Source organism: Zea mays, chromosome 5, assembly GCF_902167145.1.
Source record: "Zea mays cultivar B73 chromosome 5, Zm-B73-REFERENCE-NAM-5.0, whole genome shotgun sequence".
In the NCBI taxonomy this organism is placed as follows: domain Eukaryota; kingdom Viridiplantae; phylum Streptophyta; class Magnoliopsida; order Poales; family Poaceae; genus Zea; species Zea mays.
In genome coordinates, this window is record NC_050100.1 from 11,846,349 (window position 1) to 11,874,159 (window position 27,811).

Sequence of the window (27,811 nt, forward strand, 5' to 3'; positions counted from 1 at the left end):
TCCACACCAAACTTTTATTTTCGATGTATCCGAAATACCAATATCGTTTCCGTTTCCGGAGTTACCGTTTTCGATTTTATTTTCGATAAAAATATAAAAACGATAATAATTTTAATGTTTACCGACCTACCGTTTTATCCCTGCCCAATCACAGCGCGTCAAAATCGTGACAGGTTCCCGTCGAGGCCGCAAGGCCCGCAACTGCCATCGTCCTCTGCTCGTCGCGTCGTTCTCCTCTCGACCGCATCGCGCCCGTGGCGGGGAACGAGCCATCGACGCCGCGTCGCGTGCCTTTCTTCTTCGTCCCCCCCCTGCCTGCCTAGCTGTCTCAGGCTGCCGCCCGCCCAGCCCCAAAACATTCGGCAGCCGAGTCAACCGAGAACACGAGCCATCCACCCACCCTGTCCCTTCCCCGGCTTTCCCCCGTCCTCGGCTCCACCAATTGCTCTCGCGTCAGTGGAAGGAAAAACCAAGGGCGAGGGAGGGAGGAGCGCATCTCCGCCCCGCCCGCGTTCCCGTACCCCGATCCGCCACATGATCTGACACCGCATTGCCGCCGAGGTGACCCCTCCCGCCCCCAGAATGGAGGCGCTCAACGAGCTCTGCGACCTGGTGGCCGCGCACCCGGATCTCCTCCTCGCCGACAAGCTTGCATGGCTCTCCTCCCGCTGCGCCGCCGCCCCGGGTGCCGCCGCCCCGCAGCGTGCGTCGAGGGCGCACCTTCATTCGCTCCTCGCGTTGGCGCGCCTCCTCCCGGCGGGTGGCGCCGGTGCCGGTGCCGAAGGCGATGCGGCGCCCCCGGCCCCACTCCTATTCTTCCTCGCGTCCCACGCCTTCCTCTCGCCGGCCTTCTGGCCCCAGTCTTTCGCCCCGGCGCCGTTTCTCGCTAGGCTCCTCCCGCTCCTCGCCGCGGCCCCATCCTCCCCCGCCCTTTCTTCCGCGCTCTCCGCCGCCCTCCTCGCGGCGCTCGACGTCGCCGACCCGACCTCCGCGCCGCTCGCCCGCGCGTTTCTCTCCGCCGCCGCTGCCGCGGCGCCCCTGCCGCTCCTCCCCGCGGATGCCGCGCCCATCGCTGCCCGGCTGCTCCTCGAGTTTCTTGGCTCCGAGGAGGAGCCGATCAGGGCCAAGGGGAAGGGAGAGGACACCTTGGGCGAGGAAAACGGTGGGGCAAAGGAGGTAGTGCGGAGGTTCGAGGAGGAGGAGGTCGATGAGCTGGAGCGGAAGGAAGTCGCATTCAGACTGACCGTGCATATGCTTGGGGGCGAGGGTGGGCTAGAGACCGAGCAGATTGGGAAGGTCAGGAATGCTGCTGCGCGACAGGTCCGATCACTCACGGATTTTCTCAAGGTAAGATTCTTCCCTTCATTTGTGCCTCTATATGATGCTTGTTGTGCTTGCTCATTATTGTGGTGATGGCTTGCAGATTAGAAAGCGGGACTGGAGGGAGCAGGGTACACAGCTCAGGGCAAGGATAAACACCAAATTGATGTGTTGTCAAGCTGCAGTGGGGGTGCTGGTGCGAAGCGTTTCCACCATGGATACTGATATCAAATCTTCGAAGGATATGCTCCAGCAGACTCTAGCTTGGTTCATCGAGGCCACCAAGTCGTGCATCCTGTCATCCTGGCGGAAACTGAAGATATGCGAGGAGCTATTTTGCACACTGCTCAATGGGATCAGCCAGATAACTGTCTCACGTGGGGGCCAACTTCTGCCGGTGCTTTTGATTCCCTTAAAACCGCTTGTTGTGAGCACATGTTCGCAGGCATGTATCTTGCTTGGACTGAAGAAACTTCTGTGTTCATGGGGTGTGGTCTAATATGAAACCATTATTTTGATGCAGGCTGACATGGCAGGCAGTAGTCCTGGGGCTCTATTTGAAGCAGTTGTGAAGTTGAGCTGTGAGATCATAGAGTTTGGCTGGACAAAGGATAGGGCCCTTGTTGACACATTTGTTATGCGTCTAGCTGCTTATGTTCGTGAGCGGAATGATTACGAGGAGGAGGTATTCCTCTTTTCTCTTATTAGTTAGCTCATGGAGTTTTTGTGGTCTAGGAAGAGTTGTTGTGAACCTGTGACCTAGGATCTTTTCTGTACTATATATTATGACAGCACCCACAAATCAACGTAGCTAGATGTTGCTCTTGCACGTTCTGTTAAATATTTTTCTCAGTGCAATCCTTGTCATCATTTCATTTTTAGGCATGCCATAGTGCGTCCAAGTTTTTTTTTGATATTCCAATACAGAAATCTGGCTTGTAGGGTGTATTTAAAACAACAATTTGTTTTATCATGAATTTTGAGTGATTATTATAGAACATCCGATGTTAAGCTGGAGTGTTCTGATAGCGCAAAGTTTTCGTGTGAACGGATAGATGGACCAACTCATGTATAATTATGTAAATTTGCTAAAAATGCAGCACTCTTTAACTATTTAAAAATACCATGCTGCCCTGGAATGCCATCTGTAACATCTGTTGATACTTTCAGTGTTGTGACCTGATGCATTTGTGTGCTTTATTTTACGATAATGTTTTCCAGTTTCGCAAAAATTTCAAGCTGCAAGCAGAGTTAGCTATCATGTAGTTGGTCTTTTTGATTTGGATAATTCGATCTGCTGTAGCAGATCCAGCACACTCTTGTCCATCTCATTATGCATGGTTGCAGATTGCAAGCACACCGATTCAGATTGTTAAATTGATTATGGTTGAGGTGATATAATTCTGAAAGTTAACTTCATTTCTATGGTTTGGACTGGAACATTTGTTCTGTCATAGAATTAACCTTACCAGCTGCTGACGGATTTTATGATCTCACCTTACTACTTGAAATGACCAAACATGTGCACTGCAGTAGCATTAGTTAGATTTCTATATTGGTTGTGTACTTGACTCAATCTGTTCCAGGATGGCAAAGGAAAAGAGGCAGTTCCAGTTATTCGACTTAATGTCATACGCCTTTTGGCTGAGTTATGTGTTTGCTTGAAAAAATGGGAAGTTGTGGACATGATTTTACCCCTTTTCATTGAACATCTAGAAGAGGGTGATGCTTCATCTCCAAGTTCATTGCGTTTACGAGTATGTCACTTTGTCTCTGCTCAATTACATATTTTGGCCTTATAATTTTGTTTTTTGTTTCTGGTTACTTCACATTTTTAAACAAAGACATTCTTTTTGGCATTCATTTGGTTACAATATTGCAGTTATTAGATGCAATATCTCGTGTTGCGTGCTTGGGTTTTGAAAAATCATATCGTGAGAGTATTGTCTTGATGACAAGAAGCTATCTTGACAAAGTTAAAGCTCTAGGGGCTTCAGAAAACAATACAGTTCCATCAGAAGCAACAACTGAGCGAACAGAAGTATGTGATGAGTTCTGTAAAATATTGATGCTATATGTTTATCTTATGTAGTGTGATTTTGACTTCTTTTCAATACTCCATGCTAACTTTGCCAAACAACATTCTAGACTCTTCCTGCAGGCTTTCTGCTTGTTGCTTCCAACCTTACAAGCACAAAACTCAGGTCTGATTATCGTCATAGGTTACTGTCTCTGTGCTCAGATGTGGGGCTAGTTGCTGAATCTAAAAGTGGGAGGTAAGAGATGTTGTGCTGTTAGTTTCTATCTATCATGTACATTTTGTAAGGAGCTCAAATATCTTTAGGTCTTAGAAATGGCATATATGCTAATTGCTGGATGCAAACAAACTCTTGTTATGCCTGCAGTCTAATCTGCATGCCTGAGTTTATTTGTATGAAAGCAACAATTTATGTATAGTGATTGATCTTAACTCTAATTAATTCTAGACTCTGTCAGAGAGGGAAAACTAATCTTATGAGTGCTACCTCTTGCCTAAAACGATTCTCTAAACTTGTTATATGTAAGTTTGGGTGCAAATCCAGAGGGTATCTTCTTCTCCCATGGTATCTACCTAGGCTGAGGCAAGTTGGAGAAGAGAGGGAAACTACTAATTATTCGATCAACTCTCGCTTAATGAATATAATGGCATACATTGCAAAAGGGCCTTTAATTGAGTTGGTTAGGCTGAGTAGCACTCCTCAGGTCTTGAGTTCGACTCCCAGTGGGAGCAAATTTCAAGCTGTGGTTAAAAAACCCTTCGTCTGTCCCACACCAAAGCATAGGCCTAAGGCCCGGTCCGTCTTCTTAAATAAAATGCCTTGGGGGCGGTCTTACCCCCGCAGGTCGAGAATTTAATGGCAGACTTTTAAACAGGCATAGGGCCCTATTAAGATAGAAACTACCATATGATGTGCATCTACCAATCAGTGAGATCTGCGTGCAACTAATACCAAATCCTGAGACATACCAGTTTAAGCGGAAAACTTGTGAATAACTAATCACTGCCCTCATCTGTTGCCACTGAAGCGCTGCTGTTTTGCCTTGGGGCCACCTTTGCAGTCTAGAGTTTTGCCTGCAGTAATGTGCAGTGCTGCCATTGCACCACACCTTCGTTCTCCACTCCAGAACTGTACTGCCTGGTTTCAGTCACCTTGAAAGTATTTTGGCTGGTGGCATAAAAATGATGAGTAGATTTGGTGTATAAATGATTGTGTTAATTTTGTTACTTCAACTAACGTACTATGATATTTTTCTCAAAAACAACCAACATACTATAATAAAAGTTTCAAGGCAGAGATATAATATTGATTAGACTATTATCTATGTAAGCTTTGTGAATGAGCAATCATGAGTACATGTCTTTGTTCATCTGTGATTTCACATGAATACTTTTCAATGAATATGTTCTTTTTTTCTAGCACACCAAGTTATTGTGGTGATTTTTGCTAGATCTATATATTGGACTAGCAAAACCACAAAGTAGTAAATAAATGCGAATTTGACTTTCCAAAGAAAGTTCTAGTGTTGTCTAGACTCTAATCCAAGACAAGCTTTAAGGACATCCACCTAAGCCTTTGACAACCGAAAGATAGAAAAAGCTGTCTTGTTAGCTTCCAAATGAAGAGCAAACGGTTAATATGCAGATTGAGGAACTAACTCATGTTACTACATGTTATCACCTGGTTCTGTGTGTTGCATGATTTTGGTAACATTTCTTCATTTGTTTTACATGATTTTATGTCTCACGCATATCTATTTGTATGACTCGTAACAAAGTCAGCTGACACATAGTGTGCTCTGATATTAATTTTCATTAATGCAGGAGTGGTGCTGATTTGATGGGTCCGTTACTTCCTGCAGTTGCTGATATATGTTCTGATTTTGATCCAGTGTCCACTGTTGAGCCATCATTATTGAAACTATTCCGAAACCTTTGGTTCTACGTTGTATTGTTTGGGCTAGCTCCACCCATACAGAATAATGAGGCACCTACAAAACCGGTTTCCACTTCATTAGGTACAGCAGAAAGCAGCAGTGCTATAGCCCTTCAAGCTGTAGCTGGACCATACATGTGGAACAGCCAATGGTCTGTAGCAGTGCAACGTATTGCGCAAGGAACACCTCCTCTGGTAAGTTACTCGGAGCTTAGAGCTAGAAACAATTTGTTTTCTATGTTATTAGAAAATTGAACTTTTTTTCCTGGCTCTAGTGAACATAATTTATTCTTTGAACATTGTTTGCTTAAATGTCTATTTAAACACTAGGCAGTGGCCAGCCTCTCCTTTTAACAGCCATTTAGCCTGTTTAATCAACCATTTGTGCTATTAAATAGCCATATTTTCCCAATAATTGGCTAAACAAGGGATGACCGACTGTTTAGTATTTAGGTGAACGCGGGCTTTGAATGAGGGTGGCAGAGGAGTCGTCATTAGTTTCTATGCCCCCTAATTTAAACCTGCATACTTTGTACTTTTACCATTGGCCTTTATGCTCCCTAGTCTTCCTACATTGAGTCATTTTTATGTTCTGTTGAAATTACATCAGGACAAATGTAGCTTGGCCTAAACCAATACTACATTAGTAAAAGGTCTGTTTTATCATATTTTCTGGATAGCAGCATTTAAAAATATCTTCTATTGTTACATGTGTTTACACCATCTATCCAGGTTTCAATTTATCCTCTCTGGCCTTTGCTATGAAACTGAGAAATGAACCTGATCTACCTTTTAAACCAGGCCTGCACCTGGAACTTGGTTTTGAATGTGGTGCAGCCATATTGGCTGCAAGCAGCCAGCATGCTTTCTGATATGCAGTTATGCACCATTTGTCATGGACCATATTTTTTTCAGATAAAAATTTGTTACAGTTGCTTTGGATGGATGAGGGGTCCATCCAATATGAATATTTAAATGCCATTTCGTCTTATTCAGCTTTACTTCAGTCACTTGTCTCGTTCCCTTTCCGAACTTTCAAAGTGTCATCTGCTAACACATAATGATGTTTTCCATAATAATTGATAAGAATTCTTGGATTACCAATTCTTAAGTTTCTCTCCTTTTATTAGAAGTTGGTAATTATGATTAATAATCCATTATTCATCACTTCATGCAAATGCCAGTATTCTTGTTGGGATTAATACAATGTTAACGTTCTTTATGCTTTCCTGATTTCAGGTTGTTAGTTCTGTAAAATGGCTTGAAGATGAGCTAGAGTTAAACACTCTACACAACCCAGGTAGTCGTGGTGGTAATGGTAATGAAAATTCTGCTGTTGGGCAGAGAGCTGCACTTTCTGCTGCTTTGGGAGGTCGAGTTGAGGTAGCAGCAATGAACACTATTTCAGGTCAGTTTTTATCCTCTGATGCGTGCTTATCGGTTCTTTCTTTTTCTGGGAAAAGAACAATATTGCAACTCAACTCAAATACATTGATGTGTAGAATGATGTATATTGCACTGTAGGTCCTTAACTATAATGTTCTGTATAAGGTCTGTAAACTTTAGATTTATAGTCATGCAAATAAATACACACGTGTTCCCTCAGGTTCACATTATTCAATATGCCTAAAGTGTTTTATCTGTTGCATGCTGTTCTTTACAAATGGATTTTGTTGGGGGAACAACTTAAACAGGGAAAACCTAGTATCTTTTGATTGCAAAAAGAAAAGCAAAAGATAACTGTTTATCCATTCATTTCCCTTGTTAGAACTAGATTGTATTGTTGGTATTGACATATTCATGCCAGTCTTTAAGTGGTACATTATGTTGATGTATCCATTAATCCTGTTTACTTTATTTTCAGGGGTAAAAGCTACGTACCTACTTGCAGTTGCTTTCCTGGAGATACTACGTTTTAGTTGCAATGGTGGCATACTCTCGGCTACATCTACATTGAATAGATCAAACAGTGCTTTCAGTTGTGTATTTGAATACCTGCTCACTCCAAATTTGACACCAGCAGTAACTCAGTGTTTGACGGCAGTTGCACATAGAGCTTTTGAAACAGTGCTGTCGTGGCTGGTACACTCCTCACTTGAGCAGTCTGTTGGAACATATTTGGCATGTGTTACAATATCCTGTATCCCATCATTTACTTTGAAACATGTAGGAAACTGGAAATCCTGTTTGCCATTGTGTTTTAAGGGGCTGTTTGGATCACGGCCTCTGAGGCTATGCCTGGCCAGGCAAGTAATCCTGGCCCCTGGGGTGCTGCCTGACCCAGGCAGCTGAACAACGCCGCCTACCAAACATCCCCTAAATATGTACTCTGTTATTTTCTGTTGAATTTAATTTTGTATGTGAAAACAGTATCTATACTAGAGATCGTTGCTGTTGTCTGGATAGTTTTAGTAGGTGCTCATATCAAGGATTCTTATTGAGCTTTAAGTTGTTAGGGAATGTGTTATAGCAAAGGATACATTGTAAATGTTCAATTTGTTACTTTTGTTGATCTGAAATAAAGAAATATGCCTCACAAGTAAATACCTCATCGATGAACAAAGTGTTTTATAAATTGGGCACTGACAACATGCATCGTGTGTTCCATAATTGCAGTCTGTTCTGGATTTTATTTACACAATGAAATTCCATTGTGTTTTGCTTGTTTAACTAGGAGATACTCCATCATCCATTCATCGCCAATGCATTGCATTCGTTTATTGAGATCCATTTTATAGCTATATAAACAGTAACCTGTAGCTGTGCAAATTGATTATATATATGTATATTTTGTTTTGGTGGCCAGGATGATCGCATATCTGACATAGGTGAAGGAGCTGATGTTAGAGAATCGGTTCTTTCTGTTCATGCTTGCTTTCTGATAAAAAGCATGTCCCAGAGAGACGAGCATGTTCGTGATGTGAGTGTTAAGCTTTTAACGCAGCTGAAGGAAAAGTTCCCACAGGTACCCATTCATTTGGTTTGTCATGTTTTGATTTTATTGATTTGAGACACTGATGTGACTTGTGTTCTGAATTGTCAGGTCCTCTGGAACTCTTCATGCTTGGATTTACTTCTTATTTCTGTTCACAATGAGTTGACTTCTGGTCCAGTCAGTGATCCTGCTTGGGTTGCAACTGTACGCTCACTGTATCAAAAGATCGCTAGGGAATGGTTAACAAGTGCTCTTTCATATGCTCCATGTACCACACAAGGCCTTATACAGGTTTAAAGAATAACAATATTATTCAGCCAGACTTTTGTTACAGCAGCGTTGTTCTGAGTTTGTGTGAGGCTGATGTTTTATTTCCTGTTAGTAGATGGTCACTGTCCTGTCAATGTTAAGGTTGCCGATTGCTTGTCTGGTTGAGGTTAAGCTTGCTTATCATGTAGATCCTTCCCCTTTATTAGATTTTCTGTACAGTATTTTTAACTTCATTTGGAACATTTTGTTTTCTTCTTTAATTGTGCTCATTAATCATGATCTGTTGCTGCATTGATTAACTGTTTGATTGTGCATGCATGATAGCGATCTCCTGGATTGTTTTTTCCTCCTGTGTAGCTTTCAATTGTTAATACTACTTTCAGTAATAAAACAAGTGCAAATTCTTGCTATTTGGTAAGGACTTTTTATTGTTTTCTCCTCGAACATATAGGAGAGCTGCATATCATTATACTCCCTCTATCCCATAAAATAAGGCATATATTTTTTTGAAAAAGTCTTTAGAGTGGAACTTTGACCATTAATTCTTTTTAAAATATGACATCAACAAATACAAACTGAGCATCATATTAAAGCAATTTTGAATACAAATTTAAGTATATAACATGCATACACTAAAAATATATGTTTTTTTTTGCTGAATTGTTGGTCAAAGTTTTAAAACGTCGACTTTTCTAAAAACATGCATGCCTCATTTTATGGGATGGAGGGAGTACTAAGAGGAAAATGGGGTGAGAGCCCTTACGAAACCAGACTCACATACTAAGCATTTTATTATTGTTTTGGTGGCAGTTAACAGACATGTTGGAAATAATCCTGTGTCTAGGTTCATAGCCTTTAGTTTAGCTAAATTTCAGCATGGAATAGTAGTAGTAGTAGGCTGTTTATTTGGGTAATATTCTAATTAGGAGGCTAAAAAGGGAAATCAGAAAAAGCTAAGTCATTCCAGTTACCAAAACCATTGTGTTTGTGTTTTCTTGTGTGTGAGTTCCTAGTGATCTGTTAGAGACTATTTGCCTTTTAAGACAGATCATCTTAGCTGGATATGGCATGTCCTGGGAAACTGTTTCCTTTGGATTAGCATTCGTATCAGTGGATATCTATGTTTTTTTTTGCTGACTCAAAATAACTTGCTACATATTTTAGCATTTGCATGTTGTTTGCTGAACATTTTGCAAGAACAATCTCTGAAATTTGTGCTTTGACTTTTGGTTATTGCATATGGGTTTCACATTCCATTCCAATACTGAATGAGAATAAGTCATCTTGTTATCTAATCAACAGAGTGTCTCTAATAACATGTATTGTGGGATAAAAGAACATTGTCTGTATTACTGCCAGAAAATAAGGAAGATAACCTTTTACTAGTGGCATCAGATTACTTAAGTGGTGCATCACTTCACTAGCTTATTATCCCATTTTTTTTATTACCAAAAGCTGCTTTTTGTCGGCATCTGTTGTGTCAAATGATATGCACATCTTAATGTATAGTGAATAGAAATGGTTGGAGAAGAAACTGCCTGATAGTTTTTGCGTTCTATATTTTCCGTGAGGAATTACCGCACGTTCAAATCAGCCTTCTTTTAAACGTCTATAGCTCAAACTTATGCCACATGCATCATCATGCTGGCATAAGAAGTTCATACTTGTAATTTGTCCTTTTTGTTTTTGATCCAATGCCTGGTATATCTATTGAAGAGGGTTTTGATTGCATTTTTAGGAAAATTTTTGCAAGCCAAGTGGAGTACAAAGAACACAACATACAGCAGATGTTGTTTCACTTTTATCTGAGATACGTATTTGTAGTGGAAAGAATGATTGGAACGGTATTAGGACGGCCAATGTTCCTGCAGTTATGGACTCAGCAGCAGCAGCATCGGGAGCCAAAAAAGAAGCACCTGACTTCACTTTGGAAGTACTCTCTACTGCAGTAGTGAGTGCAACTGTGAAGTGCAATCATGCTGGTGAGATTGCTGGTATGAGAAGGCTGTTTAGTACTATGGGAGGCATAAACATGGGCATGTCTCCTCCTGGGACACAATCTTTGCACCCCCATCAGTCATTTGATGAAGTTTTTGTCTCCAAGTTTGTCAGTCTTCTTCAGAACTTTGTTGTTGCAGCTGAGAAACAACCAATAGATAATTCACAATTTCGTGAAACATGTTCTCAAGCTACAGCATTACTTCTTGATCATATGGTAAGATCATTTGCACATGGCTGCCTGTTGTTTCCTTAATTCTGGATTAATTCTACTTTCCTATATTGTAACATGTAGGTGTCTGATTCTAGAGCAAACCTGGAAGGGTTTTCTCAGCTTATACGGCTTCTATGTTGGTGTCCTGCTTATATTTCTACCCCTGATGCAATGGAAACTGGAATCTACATCTGGACATGGCTAGTATCGGCTGCGCCTTCTTTAGGTCCTCTTGTGCTTGCGGAACTTGTTGATGCATGGCTGTGGACCATAGATACAAAGCGTGGATTGTTTGCATCAGATATGAATTACTGTGGCCCAGATGCAAAATTGAGGCCGCATCTTATCGCTGGTGAGCCTGAGGCACCACCAGAAAAGGACCCAGTAGAAGCAATAATAGCCCATAGACTCTGGCTTGGCTTCTTCATTGATCGGTTTGAGGTTATAATCTCATCTTTTCTTCATTTATGTTATGAATTGTTAATGTTTTTATGGCTAAAACTATGGTACCAGTGTGCACACAACATATCTTCAATTGTTGTTTGCATAACAGAATAACAGATGTTCAACCTTGCCTTATTTTTTTTCCTTTTTTTCTGTATTATCTGAGCATATTCGATCTGTGGTTGCATACTAGTTTGGAGCGTGGAAGGTTATTGAACTGAAGGAAATGAATAGGGCATTGTGATCTATACAATACTGCTTCTCTTAGGCTTGTTTCATGATCTTTTGGAGTATGAGATCAAGGAGTGTGCGAAAGGGCCTCTAGCTGAATTGGTTAGGTGGTCTGAGTAGCACTCCTTAGGTCCTGAGTTCGACTTCCTGTGGGAGCGAATTTCAGGTTGTGGTTAAAAAAATCCCATCGTCTGTCCCACGCCAAACCACAGGTCTAAGGTTCGGCCCCGGTCACGGTCGTTCTCACATGGGCTTCGATGTCGCTGTGTATGGGTGGGGCAGGGGTTCGGAGGTTTTCTCGACCTGTGTGAGAAGATTTTCTTCTTAATACAATACTCGGGGGCTGTCTTACCCCCGCAGGTCGAGTTTATGGGATTAAGGAGTGTCATAAGCGAAAAGGAAAGCAAATAATATAACAAAGTTCTTCCTGATTTGTCCATGGCTTGTCTTTCTTTTTTCCAATCACTTGTTCAAAAGTTGTTTTATTGTCTAAATTCTAGAACTTCTGTCTCTGTGTGTCTGAATTTTTCTATTCTGTGCATACAGGTTCAACCTCACCCTGTGATATATTATAAATAAGTTCATAATAAATTGACTAAATTCAGCTTAATAGCCAATTAATGCTTCAAAAGGAATTCTTACAGTGTATGAGATGCAAAGAAGAGTTTATTTAACTCAGGGAGCAAAGTAGGGGTACTTCTAGGTCAAATAAGTTCATAATAAGGAAGAGTTTATTTAATCTTGGATGTGTAGTGGCTTGCACATCGGTTGCATTCTAGTTCACATTTTGGCAACTGATTCTGTTACTAGAATAGTTAATTCCACAGCCTCATAGAAGTGCCATTCTGGCAGGTGGTTCGGCATGACAGCATTGAACAACTTCTACTTCTAGGTCGAATGTTACAAGGAACAATGAAGTCTCCAGCTCATTTTTCTCACCATCCTGCTGCTACTGGCACTTTCTTTACTGCGATGCTCCTTGGATTGAAGTTTTGCTCATGCCAGTCTCAATCTAACTTGCAGAAGTGTAATATGGGGCTTCAGTTGTTAGAGGACAGGGTATACCGGTAAAATTTACTTCACTCCATTGCTTCTGTGTTCTTATATAATTACGTGTATTAGGTTCATGAAGGACAGACTTGACACAGTGGTGAGAAGCCTTTCCACTGAGCCAAAGATTCTAGGTTCGACACAACCTCTCTGCAAAATGCAGGGTTAAGGGTTGCCTCAGTTATTCTTTCCCTAGACCCCACCAATGATTTCAAGTCGGGCGACTTGCTAGTCGATACACCTGGGCGACCAGGCGACTAATCGCGATTAGGACGACGACTAGGTCGACTAATCGGGTCCTAGTCGACCTGGTCGTCCCTACAGCGCTCCTGCATATTTGCAGGACCTATGTATATAATATTGATATATATAGCAATATAGCATATAGAAGGCAACACCAAACATAAGTACATAACAAATATGAATACTGGAACTGGACAATTCAGATTTCAGAACATGAACATCAGTCACTAACTCAATTATATATAGCAATATAGCATATAGGAAGCAATATCAATTACCAAACATAGCAAATATGAATACTGGAAGACAGAATTCAGATTGCAGGTTTCAGAACATGAACAATTGAACATCAGTTACTACTCAGTAGTCACTAACTCACTAATTCATATGATGCAGAGTTGCAGACTTACTAGTTACTACATAAATGCCAAGTACAGACTTACTATTGACCTAAACTAGGAGTCCAGGGCAACTAATCGCCCCCACCCAAATTGGACGACTAATCGTATTTAGTCGATGACTAATCGGACGACCGGACGATTAGTCGAGCAGATCGGGTCGGCCTCCCTAGTCGTGCTAACAGAACCGACTAGCCCGACTAATCGCGACTAATCGCGATTAGTCGGACGACTTGAAATCACTGGACCCTACTCATGTGGGAACCACATGTGGGAGCCACCAACACTAGGCCTGACCTTTTTAAAATCAATGTTTCATCATATGCATGCTACAATGTTTCATACATCGCTTTCTATGTCTCATCTGTAAAATCCTGATATTTTGAATCATAAGGTAGAACAAAATGAAGAGCTCAAAGTTGTATAGAAAATCTTGAATTACAATGATAGGAAAAAACATTTTTTCTCGAACACGCAGGAGAGCTTCATATCATTATATCAAGAAGATAACAGGGTCCAAAATAGACCAAAAGAAACAAATTTTGCAAGAGATTAATTGCAAAACTCATAGTTAACTAATGAACTTTGAGTGTGATTTCTTAGTAATTTGGTGGTTTGGTCAAAACTCAAAAGGGATACCTATGTAATATTACCAATCACCAACAACACCAATTCATCAAATGCTTGCCTTGAATCTGCCCAAATGGTTTTTTTTTCTCGAACACGCAGGAGATCTGCGTATCATTCCATTAATAGGTAGAAGAAGGTACAACACATAACAACACAACACACACGACACACACATGACACGACACACACATGACACAACACGATACAAGACGCAACACAACAACCGCACACAATCACTCAGAACAAGACACTAGACTATCCCCCTGGGTCGAAGCATAAACATAAGAGTTGAAAGCAGGTTCAACCCTCTCGCCCCGGCACTACACCACATCCTGAGCTCATCGCCAGCGAGGGTGAGAGCACTCGCCAGACACGGCGACCTCCCATTGAACACACAGTCGTTGCGATGACGCCAAAGGCTCCAAGCGCCAAAAATAACTAGAGAATTGAAGCCCGATTGAAGATCACAGGGAATCTTCTCCACAGCCCTGCTCCACCAGTCATCAAGGCTGCAAACAACATTATCTGGTGAAAGATTAGGCAACCCAGACCTGCTCAACAAGGAATACCAGAACTGTCGTGCAAAGACGCAAGAGATGAGAAGATGCTGTATTGTTTCCTCTTCTTGGTCGCAAAGGGGGCACACACTAGGGTGGGGTAGCCCTCTTCTAGCAAGACGGTCTGCGGTCCAACATCTGTTGTGCATGACAAGCCAAAGGAAGAAACTGCACTTTGAAGGTGCCCAAGATTCCCAAACGCACTTTGAAGTCGGCTTATGATATGTTATTTCTAGGTTCCACTTCTTTTGGTGCCCAAATGGTTTTTAAGGCTGTTGATAAAAGGAGGAGGGGTTTACTTTAGAAAGGGCAAGAACATGCAAATGGAGGAAATTGTCTAGTCTCATGGGCCAAGGTGCAAAGACCTTACATGTTTGGCGACCTTGGTGTTCATGGTTTGGAAGATGAGTTGAGCCCTGCACATCTGCTGGTTATGGTCTATGGAAACTGATCCCTCAAAACCGTGGATTAGACTTCCTGTCTATATTCTTAAACAAGCCCAAGCATTCTTTCAAATGTTCGTAACGGTAAATGTTGGGAATGGTGTTTCATCCAAATTCTAGACAGACAATTGGTTACAAGGAATAAATGTGGCTGACCATGCTCCACATTTGCTCTTGGCAGTCCCGAAGAGAGCAATTATGAGAAGTGAGCCAGTTCCTGTCAGCCAGAGTAGGTAGTTAATGTGTTTTTTCTCATGAACTGTTTTGTCTATTCCAAGTTCTGGCCACCATGAGTTGGCCCTTCAGTTTCAGGGGTTCAGGTCTTTAGGACCTAAGTCCATTTGAGACTTTGTAATTGTTTCTCTCTTCTTATTATAATGAAATCAGCTCTCATGCGTTTTCGAGAAAAAAGCCAGGCATTATCCAACAGAGACTGGGTGGCAGATATCAAGGGGGCTCTAACAGTTCAGGTTTTGATAGAATTTCTCAAAAGCTGGGAGCTTGTTGAGGGTGTAGTTTCGCATCCTGATGTCCCAGATCGTTTTTCTTGGAAGTTTTCATCTTCGGATCAGTATAGCAGAAAATCTGCCTACAATACTATGTTTATCTGCTCCATCAAATTCCCAGCTTGGAGGAGGATTTGGAAAACTTGGGCCCTTGCAAACTGCAAGGTCTTCATTTGGTTGGCCATTAATAATCGATGTTGGACTTCGAATCGATTGGCCAAACGTGGGCTACCACATCAGGCCGCTTGCCCCCTTTTTGTGATCAAGATATGGAAACCATCAACCACATTCTTGTCTCCTGTGTGTTTGCTAGGGAGGTCTGGATTTTATTGCTTAGTGGAGTCACCCCGGCAGTTAGACCTCCCAGGATTGATAGTCGTTTTAACTCTTGGTGGTGTCGAGCTTTTGCTGCCTTCCCCAAGGAAGAGAGGAAGGGATTTAATTCCTTAGTGGTTCTAGTTGCCTGGGAGCCTCTAGAAAAACATAGGAATGCATGTGTTTTTCAGGGTACAAGGCCTGCTGTCCAAAGTGTTGTGCTAGATGTTATAGCTGAAGGTCGGCTTTCGAGTCTAGCTGGGGCTGCTGTCCTTCAGGATTTGGTCCTTAGGACTGAACCTCCTATGGCCGTGAATGGGGCTGGTAGTGTGTAAGTGTGGGTTGTAACCCACACCCCCCGGGTGTATAATCTTTTTTGGGGGAACTTTTTCCTTCTTAATGAAATGATACACAACTCTCGTGCGTGGTTCGAGGGAAAAACTGCTAGTTGACAAGTTAACAAAACCTTAAATGGTATCCATTTTAATTTAGACACCCAATTGAAACAAAACACTTTTGTCTTGTGTTTCATTTCCGTATGAGTGGTTGGTTGGGTGTTCCAAGCCTATCACAACCCCTCCCTCTTTCTGGGAAGGGATTCTTTCTCCATCTAGGTTTGGGCCCGGCAATGTTTAAACAACACAAGTGGAGTAATGTTTATTTCCTTCCTTTACCCCGATGGAGTAATTATGCTTCAACTATCTCTTACTGTTATGGTGGCGACTAGGGCTGAAGGAGCGCAAGGGGGTCGGCTGGGGGCCTTGCCCGCGGCCTTGCAAGAGGGAAGAATTTTCCTTCTTAATTTTTGCCTGCTTACAATTGATATATTTTTTTCGAAAGCGCAGGAGAACTGCGCATCATTTTAATTAGAGAAGAAAAAAGGTCCAAAATGGACCAAGGTACAAAGCCCTAAGCAGGCTTACCAAAAACAAAAAAACACAAAACACACACCACTCCCTAAACCCTGTGAAGGTTACGCGCAAGCTCTAAGCCAAAGCTCTGAAGATGCTTGGCACCAGCCGTAATCCAACACCGATCTCATCAAGGAAGACGCATCTGATAGAGCTTAGCGAAGGGGTCTCCCCATCAAAGACAGCTTTGTTGCGGTGGATCCATAAACACCAGGCCCCTAAGATAATGATGCTGTTCATGCCCTTTCTCTTGCTTTTATGAATCTTCTTACTTGTTTTTCGCCACCAATCAGCAAAGGAGATCTCATCTCCAGATGGAGAGAGATTACCAATATTCAATCCAAACAGAATGGAATGCCAGAACTGTCTTGCAAAGACACATGTACACAAAATATGTTGTATGGTTTCCTGCTCTTGATCACAGAGTAGGCAAGACACTGGGTGGTCCAGACCTCTCTTCTCCAATCTATCTGAAGTCCAACATTTGTTCCGAATGGCCAGCCATAAGAAAAACTTGCACTTAGGGGGAGCCCAAGATTTCCAAAGCCTCTTCCAAGGTTCAAACGTAATAGCTCCCATAAATAAAGCCCTGTAACAAGACCTAGAAGAAAACTGACCAGAGGAAGTATGCAGCCAGGTGTGAATATCCGCCTCCTGAGTTAACACAATAGTGCTAACAGCATCCCAAATCAGCAAAAATTGTTGGATCCCCATCCAGGAAAGAGGTGTCAAGATGTCACTGATCCATTGCTGTCCTCCAAGAGCCTGGGCCACTGTTCTAGTGGAGACAATAATTTTATCAACCTTGGAAATGACATCAGGAGCAAAATCATTGATGCAGCCGCCATTTATCCATCTATCAGTCCAAAATAAAGTGTTGTTTCCGTTGCCCACCGCAGTAATAACCGAAGCATGAAAGAACTTCCTGACCTGTAACGGCACAGGCAGCATAAGCCCATGCCAGGGCCTGTTTGAATCTGTTTTCTCCAGCCACAGCCATTTAGCTTGCAGAGCCCAGCTCTGATAATACAAATTTGGGACCCCAAGCCCACCAAATAGAAGCGGCCTTGTAACGACATCCCAAGAGACTAAACAATTACCTCCATTCACGTCCTTTCTGCCTCTCCATAAGAACCCTCTGCGAATCTTATCAATCGATTTGATCACCCACTTGGGAATACTCATGGCAATGAGGAGATAAATAGGGATGGCAGAGAGAACAAAACGCACCAACGTCGTCCTGCCAGCGAGATTAAGTAGCCGAGCCTTCCAATTGGGGAGTCTATCTGCTATCTTCTCAACCCAGTCCATAAGATCTGCCTTTCTGAGCTTTCTATCTGATATTGGAAGACCCAAATATATACAGGGGAAGGACGCCGAGCTGCAAAGAAGAAGGTTGCAACCCTGCTGCACAGCCTGGTCGCTACATTTAATTGGGATGGCGCAGCTCTTGTTCATATTACACACCAGACCAGACGCTGAACCAAAGCAGTCCAATATTACCTTAACACAATTCAGATCTTCCACTATAGGTTTAACAAACAGAACCACATCGGCAGCATAAATAGAAATTCTGTTTCGGACATTCCCTTCCAGAAGGTTATGGAGCAGCCCCCTATCTTCTGCTAGCAGAAACATACTACTAAGGACGTCCATTATTAGCACAAATAGCATTGGGGAAAGGGGATCACCTTGGCGAAGCCCTCTCCGATGCCTAATAGGAATACCAGGAGACCCATTCAGCAGCACCTGAGTGGAAGATGAAGCCAACAGATTCGAAATCAAATTTCGCCAAATATTTCCAAATCCAAGGTGAGAAAGCACCTCAATGAGAAAAGCCCAAGAAACAGAGTCAAAAGCCTTGGAGATGTCCAATTTTAAAAATAAACTTGAGACTCTTTTTTTGTGGAGAGATTTAATAGCGTGTTGCACCATCATGAAATTATCATGAATCGATCTTCCTTTCACAAAAGCACTTTGGTTAGCAGCCACTAACTTCTGAAGGTGAGGGCCGAGCCTATTAGCAAGCAACTTGGTAACCAATTTAGCGAAACTGTGAATTAGGCTAATAGGCCGAAAATCCCTGGCTGACAAGGCCTCCGTTTTTTTGGGGATAAGCACAATATATGCAGAATTCAGCAGCCCCAAACTGTGAGCATTTCCAAAACGAAGATAGTAGGTTCTATCTTTTATAGAGATGAGATGACTGACTTGACCCCTAAGGAAATATCCTAACTAAATCAATCTAACTTATCTCGTTTCTTATCCTAACTAACCAAATCAATCTAACTTATCTTTTTCTTTATCCTAACCAAACCTATCTCTTTCCTAACAAACCAAACCAATCTAATCTGTATGGCACTGTTCACAAGGCACTATTCACTGTTCGCAAACTACTGTTTATGCGCTAAAGTGTCACATGGGCCCCTGGGCCAACTCCACTTGCCATAACACTACACTCCTCCAAGACATCATCCTCGAGCTGTGCTGGTGGTCATGGCTGCAGATGTCAATGTTCCCATGGAGACGCGAGGCTTAGAAGGACACCATCCAGACGACAGAGTTGCATGTGGACAACCACTTGGATCCCATGGTGTAGTGCGCACCGCACAGGGAAGAGAGGAGGGATTTCGATGGAGAACGACAAGGAGGGGCGTGCCTCTCCGATTGTAACCGTTGTAGACTATTGGTTCGTCGCCCATGAGGGGTCAATATGCCCACCGCCCGTAGTAGCATGCCCAAGATTCTCGACGCGGCGAATGAGATTGAGGTCCTCCGTGCAGCGAAGCACAACTTGGAGGAGCTGCGAAGGGGTATGGTGTTGAATCAACTGCATATCTCGCATCTCCCGCACCCGCCAATGTGCTAGGAGGCCATGCGTAGCAGCTTGCAGCCGCACCGCCGCCGATGCCTGGAGATGACGCATCTTTCGTGCTTGCAGCCTTGCAAGCTCCATCATCTCAATCTACTGCAAGGTTGCTACTACTACAGATAGCTGGTCTGTAGGGGTGACATGCCGCCACCGTTGAAGATGGTGCGCTGCTCATGCCGCATGAAGGACTAACAGCGGCAAAAGTTGTGCCATCGGCATGAAGCATGCGATGGAAGTTGGGATAGAGCTGCAACAGAAGCTAAGCATGAAGACAGTCGTCGTCCCATAGCCAGACAGGATGTAATGGAACCCTAGCAGCATGATGGTGGCTAGCGCTGGTGGCAGCTGCACCACTAGGGCCACCAGGATGGACGACATGGCTGCCATCGACTTTGCTAGGTCCTTCACCATGGCGTCAGCCAGCGGGGCGGATGGAGCCAGCTGGTGCTTGTCGCCGTCGTTGTAACCTGACATCTTCGATACCGGATGTTATGGCGGTGGCTAGGGTTGAGGGAACACAAGGGGCTCACGGCCGGGCAGCAAGGAAGGGCGTTCCTTTTTAGTTCTTGCTTGATTACAATTGATATAAGTTCTCTCTTTTATAGAGATGATTGACTTGACCCCTAAGAAAATATCCTAACTAAATCAATCTAACTTATCTCTTTCCTTATCCTAACTAACTAAATCAATCTAACTTATCTCTTTCCTAAGAGCATCTCCAACAATGTGCCCTATAAAAGTGCCATTAAAATTTAAAATAGACATATTTTATAGAATTTAGGGCACCAACAAAAAATTAAGCTCCATCAGTAAAGCCCCAAATCAAGTGATTAATCGAAATCTGTTAATCTACTCCGTTTGTTTGGAAAGGAAAGTTTTGTGAAGCGTCTGTTAATTTAAATCTAGATATGGGGCAGCCCAATAAGGTGCAGTATATTTGTGGCACTTCAGGAGGTGACCTATATTTTTTGTAAAATAGGCACCATTGGAGCTGTTTTTTTTGTAGCTTGAGCCCTATAATTTAATTTGGGACACTGAGATAAGTCACTGTTGGAGATGCTCTTAAATAAAACCAATCTAATCTGTCCAGCACTATTCACAAGGCACTGCTTACTGGGCGTAAGATACTGTTTACGCGCTACAGTGCCACATGGGCCCCTGGGCGGGCTCCATTTGGCATAACGATTACTGTCAAGTAGAGTATGTAATTGTTTCTTATTTTTCATGCTTGTTTCGGATGCAAGCTTGCATCTTCTTTGCTGTCTTTTGCTTTGCTGATATACTTTTTTGTCCTGTCTTTTCAGTGCTGCTTTGGGATGGTTTTCTTATGCGCCTGAGTGGTATGAATCTCCAAACAAAACTTATGCTCAGAGAGAAGCTCAATCTGTGTCAGTATTTGTTCATTTTCTACAAAATGAGCGCACCAGTGGTCCTGTCGATTCGGTTTCAAAGTTACAGGGACGTGAAGGTGAACCTAGCATGGTATGACTGAATAACACTTTTGGTTTCCATTTATTTCTCTGATCTCATCCTCGATTCAGAGAAATGTCTCTTCTCTCACCCATCTATAAATATTTTAAAATTATAAATCTTTCTCTCTGCCAATTTCTTTTTTCTTTGGTTGCAGGCAGATCACATTCATCCTGTTTGGGGCTGTGTTGACAACTACACAAATGCAAGGGAAAAGCGTAAACAGTTACTTCTGACACTTTCTCAGAATGAGGCAGACAGACTTGAAGTCTGGGCACAACCAATACATACAAAGTAACTACCCTACTTTGAGTTGTCAATCTTTTGTTTCTTTTGGGTCGTATTGGGAAAGGGCCTCTAGCTGAATTGGTTAGGTGGTTCGTCTGTCCCACGCCAAAGCACAGGTCTAAAGCCCGGCCACGGTCGTTCTCACATGGGCTATGATGGCGCTGTGTATGGGTGGGACAGAGGTTCGAGGGTTTTCTCGACCTACGTGAGAAAGTCCTCTTAATATTCGTGGGGGCTGTCATTCCCCCAGCAGGTCGAGTTTTTTTTCTTTGGGTCGTATTGAGTTTGAGTTAACATGCATCTCATGTTATCTGTGTCCAGAGATACAACGACTTTTCGCGGTAAAATCAGCTCGGATAAATGGATTGATCATGTCAGAACTGCTTTTGCTGTTGATCCTCGAATTGCTCTTTCTATGCCTTTGAGGTTTCCAACGAATGCTACAATGCAATCTGAGATTACTCAGTTGGTACAGGTATGGTTCTTTTCTGTGGCTACTAACTTTTTCAGATATTATAATTTCTTCTAGATTTTTTTCTATCTTCACAAGCAATAGATCACTTGTTGGTACAAGTATAGTTGCTTCCTATAGCTGCTATCTTTTCAGATATTATAATTGCTACTAGGTTTCTTTTTTGTTTTCTTCACATGCAAGGTCTGTTTCATAATATCTTTGCTTTGCATCTTGTTCCGTCAGTATGTGTAAAGATTTGTAGTCCTGCAGGAATATACTAGTGAATTTAGGCTCCACCCATGTTGATTGAGTAATGTACTTGGTTTCTGAGTTTAGTGACTTATTATGCGTATTTGACATCTTTCTAATTTCTGCTTCGTTTCATTGATAAGCTGGCTGATGTTCACATTCCTTTTCTTTTATAGACACGATTACTGGAGCTTCGTACAATTCCTGAAGCATTACCCTTTTTCATTACTCCAAAAGCAGTAGATGAAAATTCAGTGCTGTTACAGCAACTACCACACTGGGCTCCATGTTCTGTTACACAGGCATTGGAGTTTCTTACTCCTCCTTATAAAGGACATCCACGTGTTATGGCCTATGTCCTTCGTGTCTTGGAGACTTACCCCCCTGAGACTGTTACCTTTTTTATGCCACAATTGGTACAATCTCTCAGATATGATGAAGGGGTGAGAATTCTTTCAGTGATATGCATGTTTCTGTCATCAATGTACACAAAGGACAACTTCAGTCTACATCTTTTGCTTTATCATTGCTCATAGAAGCCATATTATTTTCTTAAATAATCTATTACTTGTATCTTATTTCTTATGCCTTTTAACTCAATCAGAAACTGGTTGAAGGGTACTTGCTTGGAGCTACTCGAAGAAGTAATATATTTGCTCATATCTTGATATGGCATCTGCAGGTGAAATTTATTTATATTCTACCATTTCCTCTCTTTTCCCCATTTTAAAAAGATATTTTATGATTATGTAAGTTATTTATTATGTAAAATTCTTTCATCGAGTTTTTTGGTCCGTAACTTGAAATGCAGGGAGAATATGTTGATGAATCTGAGAAAGATGCAGCTGCTCTGAAGGTATTATCTTTTGTTTTTTTTTTCTGTAGATGGATTTTCCATTCCTTCCTTTTCATATCAAAATATGCATTAGCAAAAGAAGTACTGTTTTTCTCCATTGTGCTTCTTTTCTTAACTTCATTGATAAAGTTTGAGCCATAATAATCCTTGAGTATCATTGCCTTCTTGGTGATAGTAACCAATACCTAACCAGTAACCAGTCAAAGGTTATTTGACCCTAAATAAATTAATTACATCATCCTTGAAATTTCCACTGCCTGTGAAGGCCCATAAATAATGGGTTTGAGCAATTAAATGATGCAATGTTATTATGCATACATAGTAGAGATATAAACATGGAGTGGATAATTTAATTTAGTGGGTGAAATTTGCAATGGCGTTTTTTTTATTAATCATGCATACTTATATGTACTCCCTCTGTTCCAAACTATAAGGTGTTTTGGCTTTCATAGATATACTAGGACCTTAAACCCTTTCTTCTTAATTTAATGACACAGTTGACAGTTCTCCTCCGTTTTTTGCGAAAAAATATATATACTAGGCATAGTGTACATCTATGTACATAGCAAAAACTACTCCCTTCATCCTTAAATAAATCAATTCCTAGAATCCATGCAAGTCAAACTGTCTTATGTTTGTAGTTTTGTTTTCATGTTTAAAGGTTACAAGTATCAATGCAGATTTGGCCTCCTCGGGTGCGAGCGTCCTCATTAGCTAAATTATTGTGCTATAATGTTTGAAAAGATCATCACAAAAATCATGTGTGTAGTGTGCATAAAGTTAAGTATGGTTACAAAAATTCAGTTTCAAATTCATTCTAGATGTCAAGAAACAAAATAGACAGGCAGTCAACCTGGCACGGTTCATCATGTGCTGAAATGACACTTGTGTTTTCTGAATCTGAAGAATTTTAAACTGCATTGTTGTGGCTCAACTTAGCTTTAGGTGTATACGTACATGTTTTGTGTTGACTTTTTGATACGTTGTAACATGATATTTTAGCTGAAGAGGATGTCAGGACCCCAGGAGGCCAAAGTATTGGTGTCACAAATATTATTCATGTTTCATTATTTTTTTCCAGGGCAGTGCATTCCAGTCCTTGCTCCCAGCTGTTAAGGACAAAATTATAGAGAGTTTTACTCCAGAGGCTCGTGACATGTTTGAAAGAGAATTTGATTTCTTTGACAAAGTCACATCTATTTCTGGTGTTCTTTTCCCTCTCCCCAAGGACGAGCGGAGAGCGGGTATAAGAAGGTAATTCTAGAGTTATTGCAATGTTTCAAAAAGAAAAGATTTGAGAACTTCTATTATAATTTTCACGCAGGGAACTGGAGAAGATTTCTATTCCAGGTGATGACCTCTACCTACCTACTGCAACAAACAAGCTAGTACGGGGTATACAGTTGGACAGCGGTATTCCTCTCCAGTCTGCTGCAAAAGTTCCAATAATGATTACTTTTAACGTTGTTGACCGTGACGGGGACCCAAATGATGTAAAACCACAGGCTTGTATTTTTAAGGTAAATTATAATTTCCTTTGCAGTTAGCATGCACAAACAACCTTTACTTCTTGAGATCTTTTAATCATGTATGAATCATGATATGGCTAATGGATTGGTTGGGACTAGCGGAAAGAGGGAGTGTGTTCACCCTCGTTAGAGGCTCTGAACAGTTATTAGGTGGAACATGGTTTATGTTATGCTAGATTAACTCTTTGACAAAGCCCTTGATATAGGGTTGGCACCTAAAAATCCAATCTAACAAACTCACTGTCTCATTGACAAACTGAACTAACTTATCCCTCAAGCAATGATCCTAACCAACAAGATCCTGCTGTTGTTGTGGGAGCTGGGCCGACATTTTCTCTTGTGGCCCACAAAAGTATCTACAACACCTCATTTCACCTTCCTGTCTTCAAGAGCGTGCTCTTAAGTTCCGATATTATTAATTATACTATTAAATAACTATAGAGTTACCAACTTTGCAGTTTACTAGAAAAAATACTGACACGTTTGACTATATGAAAGCACCAAACGTTAAGCCTATAAGGAAAGTATTGTGCATTCATGATTTCACCCTATCCAAATTTCAGTGTAGCAGTCCTATTTCTTCATTTGGTTAGATTAGTGGTAACTCACCCACTGTGCTGAATACTAGCTGGCTTTTTTGATATGACAGGTTGGTGATGACTGTAGACAAGATGTGCTGGCGCTGCAAGTGATTGCTCTATTAAGGGATGTATTTCAAGCTGTCGGATTAAACCTGTATCTTTTTCCATATGGTGTTTTGCCTACTGGACCAGGCCGAGGCATAATTGAGGTGAATATGTCTTTGCAACTTTTTTTAACCTGTATGGCCTATGGAATCACCAAGCAATAATCATGTGTGTAATTGCCTTTTGTTTCCACTCAAATGTGAGGTGTGCACTTGCAAATCTTGAAAATTTGGCGCAAGGGCCCATGAGATGAAAGTTTTAGTAACTTCGAGCAGAAAAGTTCCCTTCAAGTATTAACTAAATTGATAAGTAAACTATACTACATGATACTTTTTCTGTAATGACATTAAAAAAACTTAACCATGTGGAGAAGACCTTCTTTAGGGCAGTACTCACATGACTTGTGAGGACCTGGGTTTAAGCCCAGGTGGGCAGCCTCTCAGCTGGAGGCTCTACCAACCAAACCAAGCTATAAATTACTCCTCAACAATAACATTTATATTTCATTAAAAATACAAAGTTTCGAGCATTACTTGATCTCTGAGGTTCGAGCTTTTTTTTCAATATCATCTTGTGTGATCAACAAGAAGAAACTATCGAGCACCTTAGCACCTACTAGCCACTTGCATTTTTGCTAGGCAATTTCGGTTTGAGCTTCTGCGGTCAGTGGGGCTCCAATCTCTTGCGCCTCAGTAGGGGGACTCCTTTGAAGATTGGTGGAGGACTCGAGCTCTCAGCTTGAGGGGCTGTACCAGAAGGGTTTCAGTTCTTAGTTATTCTTGGTGCTTGGGTGATTTGGAAACATAGGAATAGATGTGTTTTTGATTGGTAGTGCCCCAAATGTTCAAGTGACTTTCCTAAATGCTAGGGATGAGGCTCTGGGTTGGCGCTAAGGGCTTATCCTTGTTCCAGACATTTCATCCATGTTAGGAGGTGGTATTGTGGTTGGCTGTTGTGACTTGTGAGTGTGTTGGTCTGTTGTTTCTCTCAGGGTTCTTTTTCCCTGTTTTTCCCTCTATTTAATTTAATGATACACAACTCTCTTGCGTGTTCGAGAAAAAAATATTGTTCTACGATTGAGATCTATGTTAGAATGCCAAATGTACTGATTTTATTTTTTGTTGTGGTCGAGCTCAGTACTTCGTAAGTATTAGTTTTTATAGTCCTCGAAGATTTATTGCACTATTTCTCAATGTTTTTGCTTTAGCTGTGTTAAGCTAATAGAGTTCCTATTTGCATCTCTAATATTTTTTCTCTCGTATACACACAAGACCTGCATACCATTGCATCTCTAGTAATTCATTATGTGCTAGCGTGCGTTGTTTTTGTTGATATGTTAGAATATTCCTTTTATACCTAATGGTATTGGCTAGTTTCTTGGTTTCCACTATTAATCCTAGGTGGCTGCAGGTGGTCCCAGATACTCGAAGTAGAAATCAAATGGGTGAAACAACTGATGGTGGTTTATTAGAGATATTTCAGCAAGATTATGGTCCTGTAGGTTCACCTTCTTTTGAAACTGCTCGAGAAATGTTTATGATCAGTAGTGCTGGATATGCTGTTGCTAGCTTACTCCTTCAACCGAAGGATCGGCATAATGGCAATCTTCTCTTTGATAGGTATGGCACACTATTTTTTAAAAAAAATATGAATGATTGAATATAGAATATGCAACTTAACCATCACCTTGTTTATGCAGCCATGGGAGATTAGTTCACATTGATTTTGGTTTTATTTTGGAGATTTCACCTGGAGGTAACATGGGGTTTGAGAGTGCACATTTCAAGCTAAGCCACGAGATGACTCAATTGCTGGATCCATCTGGAACTATGAAGAGTGATACATGGAACCAATTTCTCAGGTAGGCATAAATTACACACTTAATGAACTAGAGTTGCTGGTATGCTTTTGCCACCATTTAGTTTTAGTATCAGATGCGTGAGAGCACGGCAGGGGAGCTAGAGGAAATGTTAGGGAAAGTAAAGGATTGGTAAACTTTTTTTGTTACGAAAAATTATTTTCATCATAGCCTTCATAGTTAACTTAGTGGGTGTTTGAATGCACTAGAGCTAATAGTTAGCTACTAAAATTAGCTGAAGACATCCAAACAGTTTAGCTAATAGTTCAGCTATTAGCTACTTTTAGCAAATTTTAGGTACTAGTTAGCTAGCTAATTCACTAGCAATTTTTTAGCCAACTAACTACTAGCTCTAGTGTATTCAAACGCTTCCTTACTGTCACGGACTCACGGTGGAAAAATCTTGTTATGAAAATGATGTGTGTGTTTGTGATATGTACAGTAGTTCTGATTTGAGTATTTCGCTTTCAGGTTGTGTGTCAAAGGATACCTAGCAGCAAGGAGGCATATGAATGGGATTTTAAGTACAGTCAACCTAATGGTGGACAGTGGCCTTCCTTGCTTTAGCAGGGGAGATCCTATCAATAATCTTCGGAAGCGGTTTCATCCAGAGATGAATGAACGTGAGGCCGCTAACTTCATGGTACGAACATGTGCTGATGCTTACAACAAGTGGACTACCGCAGGGTATGACTTGATTCAGTACTTGCAGCAGGGTATTGAGAAATAGTTTGTTTCTCGTTTTTTAAGTGGCGTTCGTGTACATCAATTGTATGTAGCCACTATCTTTTTATGTAGAATTTATTTTTTGAGTTGTATCATCGGGCAAGGATGGAATTCATGTGATTAACGTAGGATGCTTGGTGCAAAGAGGCAATTCTTTTTTTTTCTTGCACTGTAAAACTGCCAAGAAAGTAGCTAGTAAGTTGATCAAGATTCTGTATTGCTGTCGCAGAATGCATTTTCGTTTACTAGACATGTATGATTCGCATTTTTATCATGTGATTTCATTTTTTCCCTCGTCACCAGATACGAGTGGCTCATTGTTAGACGGCATCTCGTTGGGCGTGTGCTGTGTTAATGTCTTTTAAGATGCACATGATCTATCCG

General features: G+C 41.6%; 1 protein-coding gene across 1 annotated transcript; it reads left to right on the top strand.

Annotated features, from left to right (window-relative positions):
• The first annotated feature begins 166 nt into the window (after positions 1–166).
• Positions 167–27,711, top strand: LOC103625953 (phosphatidylinositol 4-kinase alpha 1). Its single transcript, XM_008646354.3, has 26 exons — positions 167–1,347; positions 1,424–1,765; positions 1,844–2,005; positions 2,907–3,077; positions 3,203–3,361; positions 3,469–3,596; positions 5,183–5,489; positions 6,534–6,702; positions 7,159–7,376; positions 8,101–8,259; positions 8,338–8,520; positions 10,238–10,714; positions 10,793–11,152; positions 12,239–12,453; positions 20,616–20,793; positions 20,939–21,075; positions 21,391–21,544; positions 21,949–22,215; positions 22,377–22,454; positions 22,584–22,628; positions 23,710–23,882; positions 23,953–24,148; positions 24,807–24,947; positions 26,254–26,462; positions 26,543–26,704; positions 27,173–27,711. The coding sequence occupies exons 1-26, from the start codon at positions 583–585 to the stop codon at positions 27,429–27,431; spliced, it is 5,814 nt and encodes a 1,937-aa protein (XP_008644576.1). The 5' UTR covers positions 167–582; the 3' UTR covers positions 27,432–27,711.
• Positions 27,712–27,811: the final 100 nt, after the last annotated feature.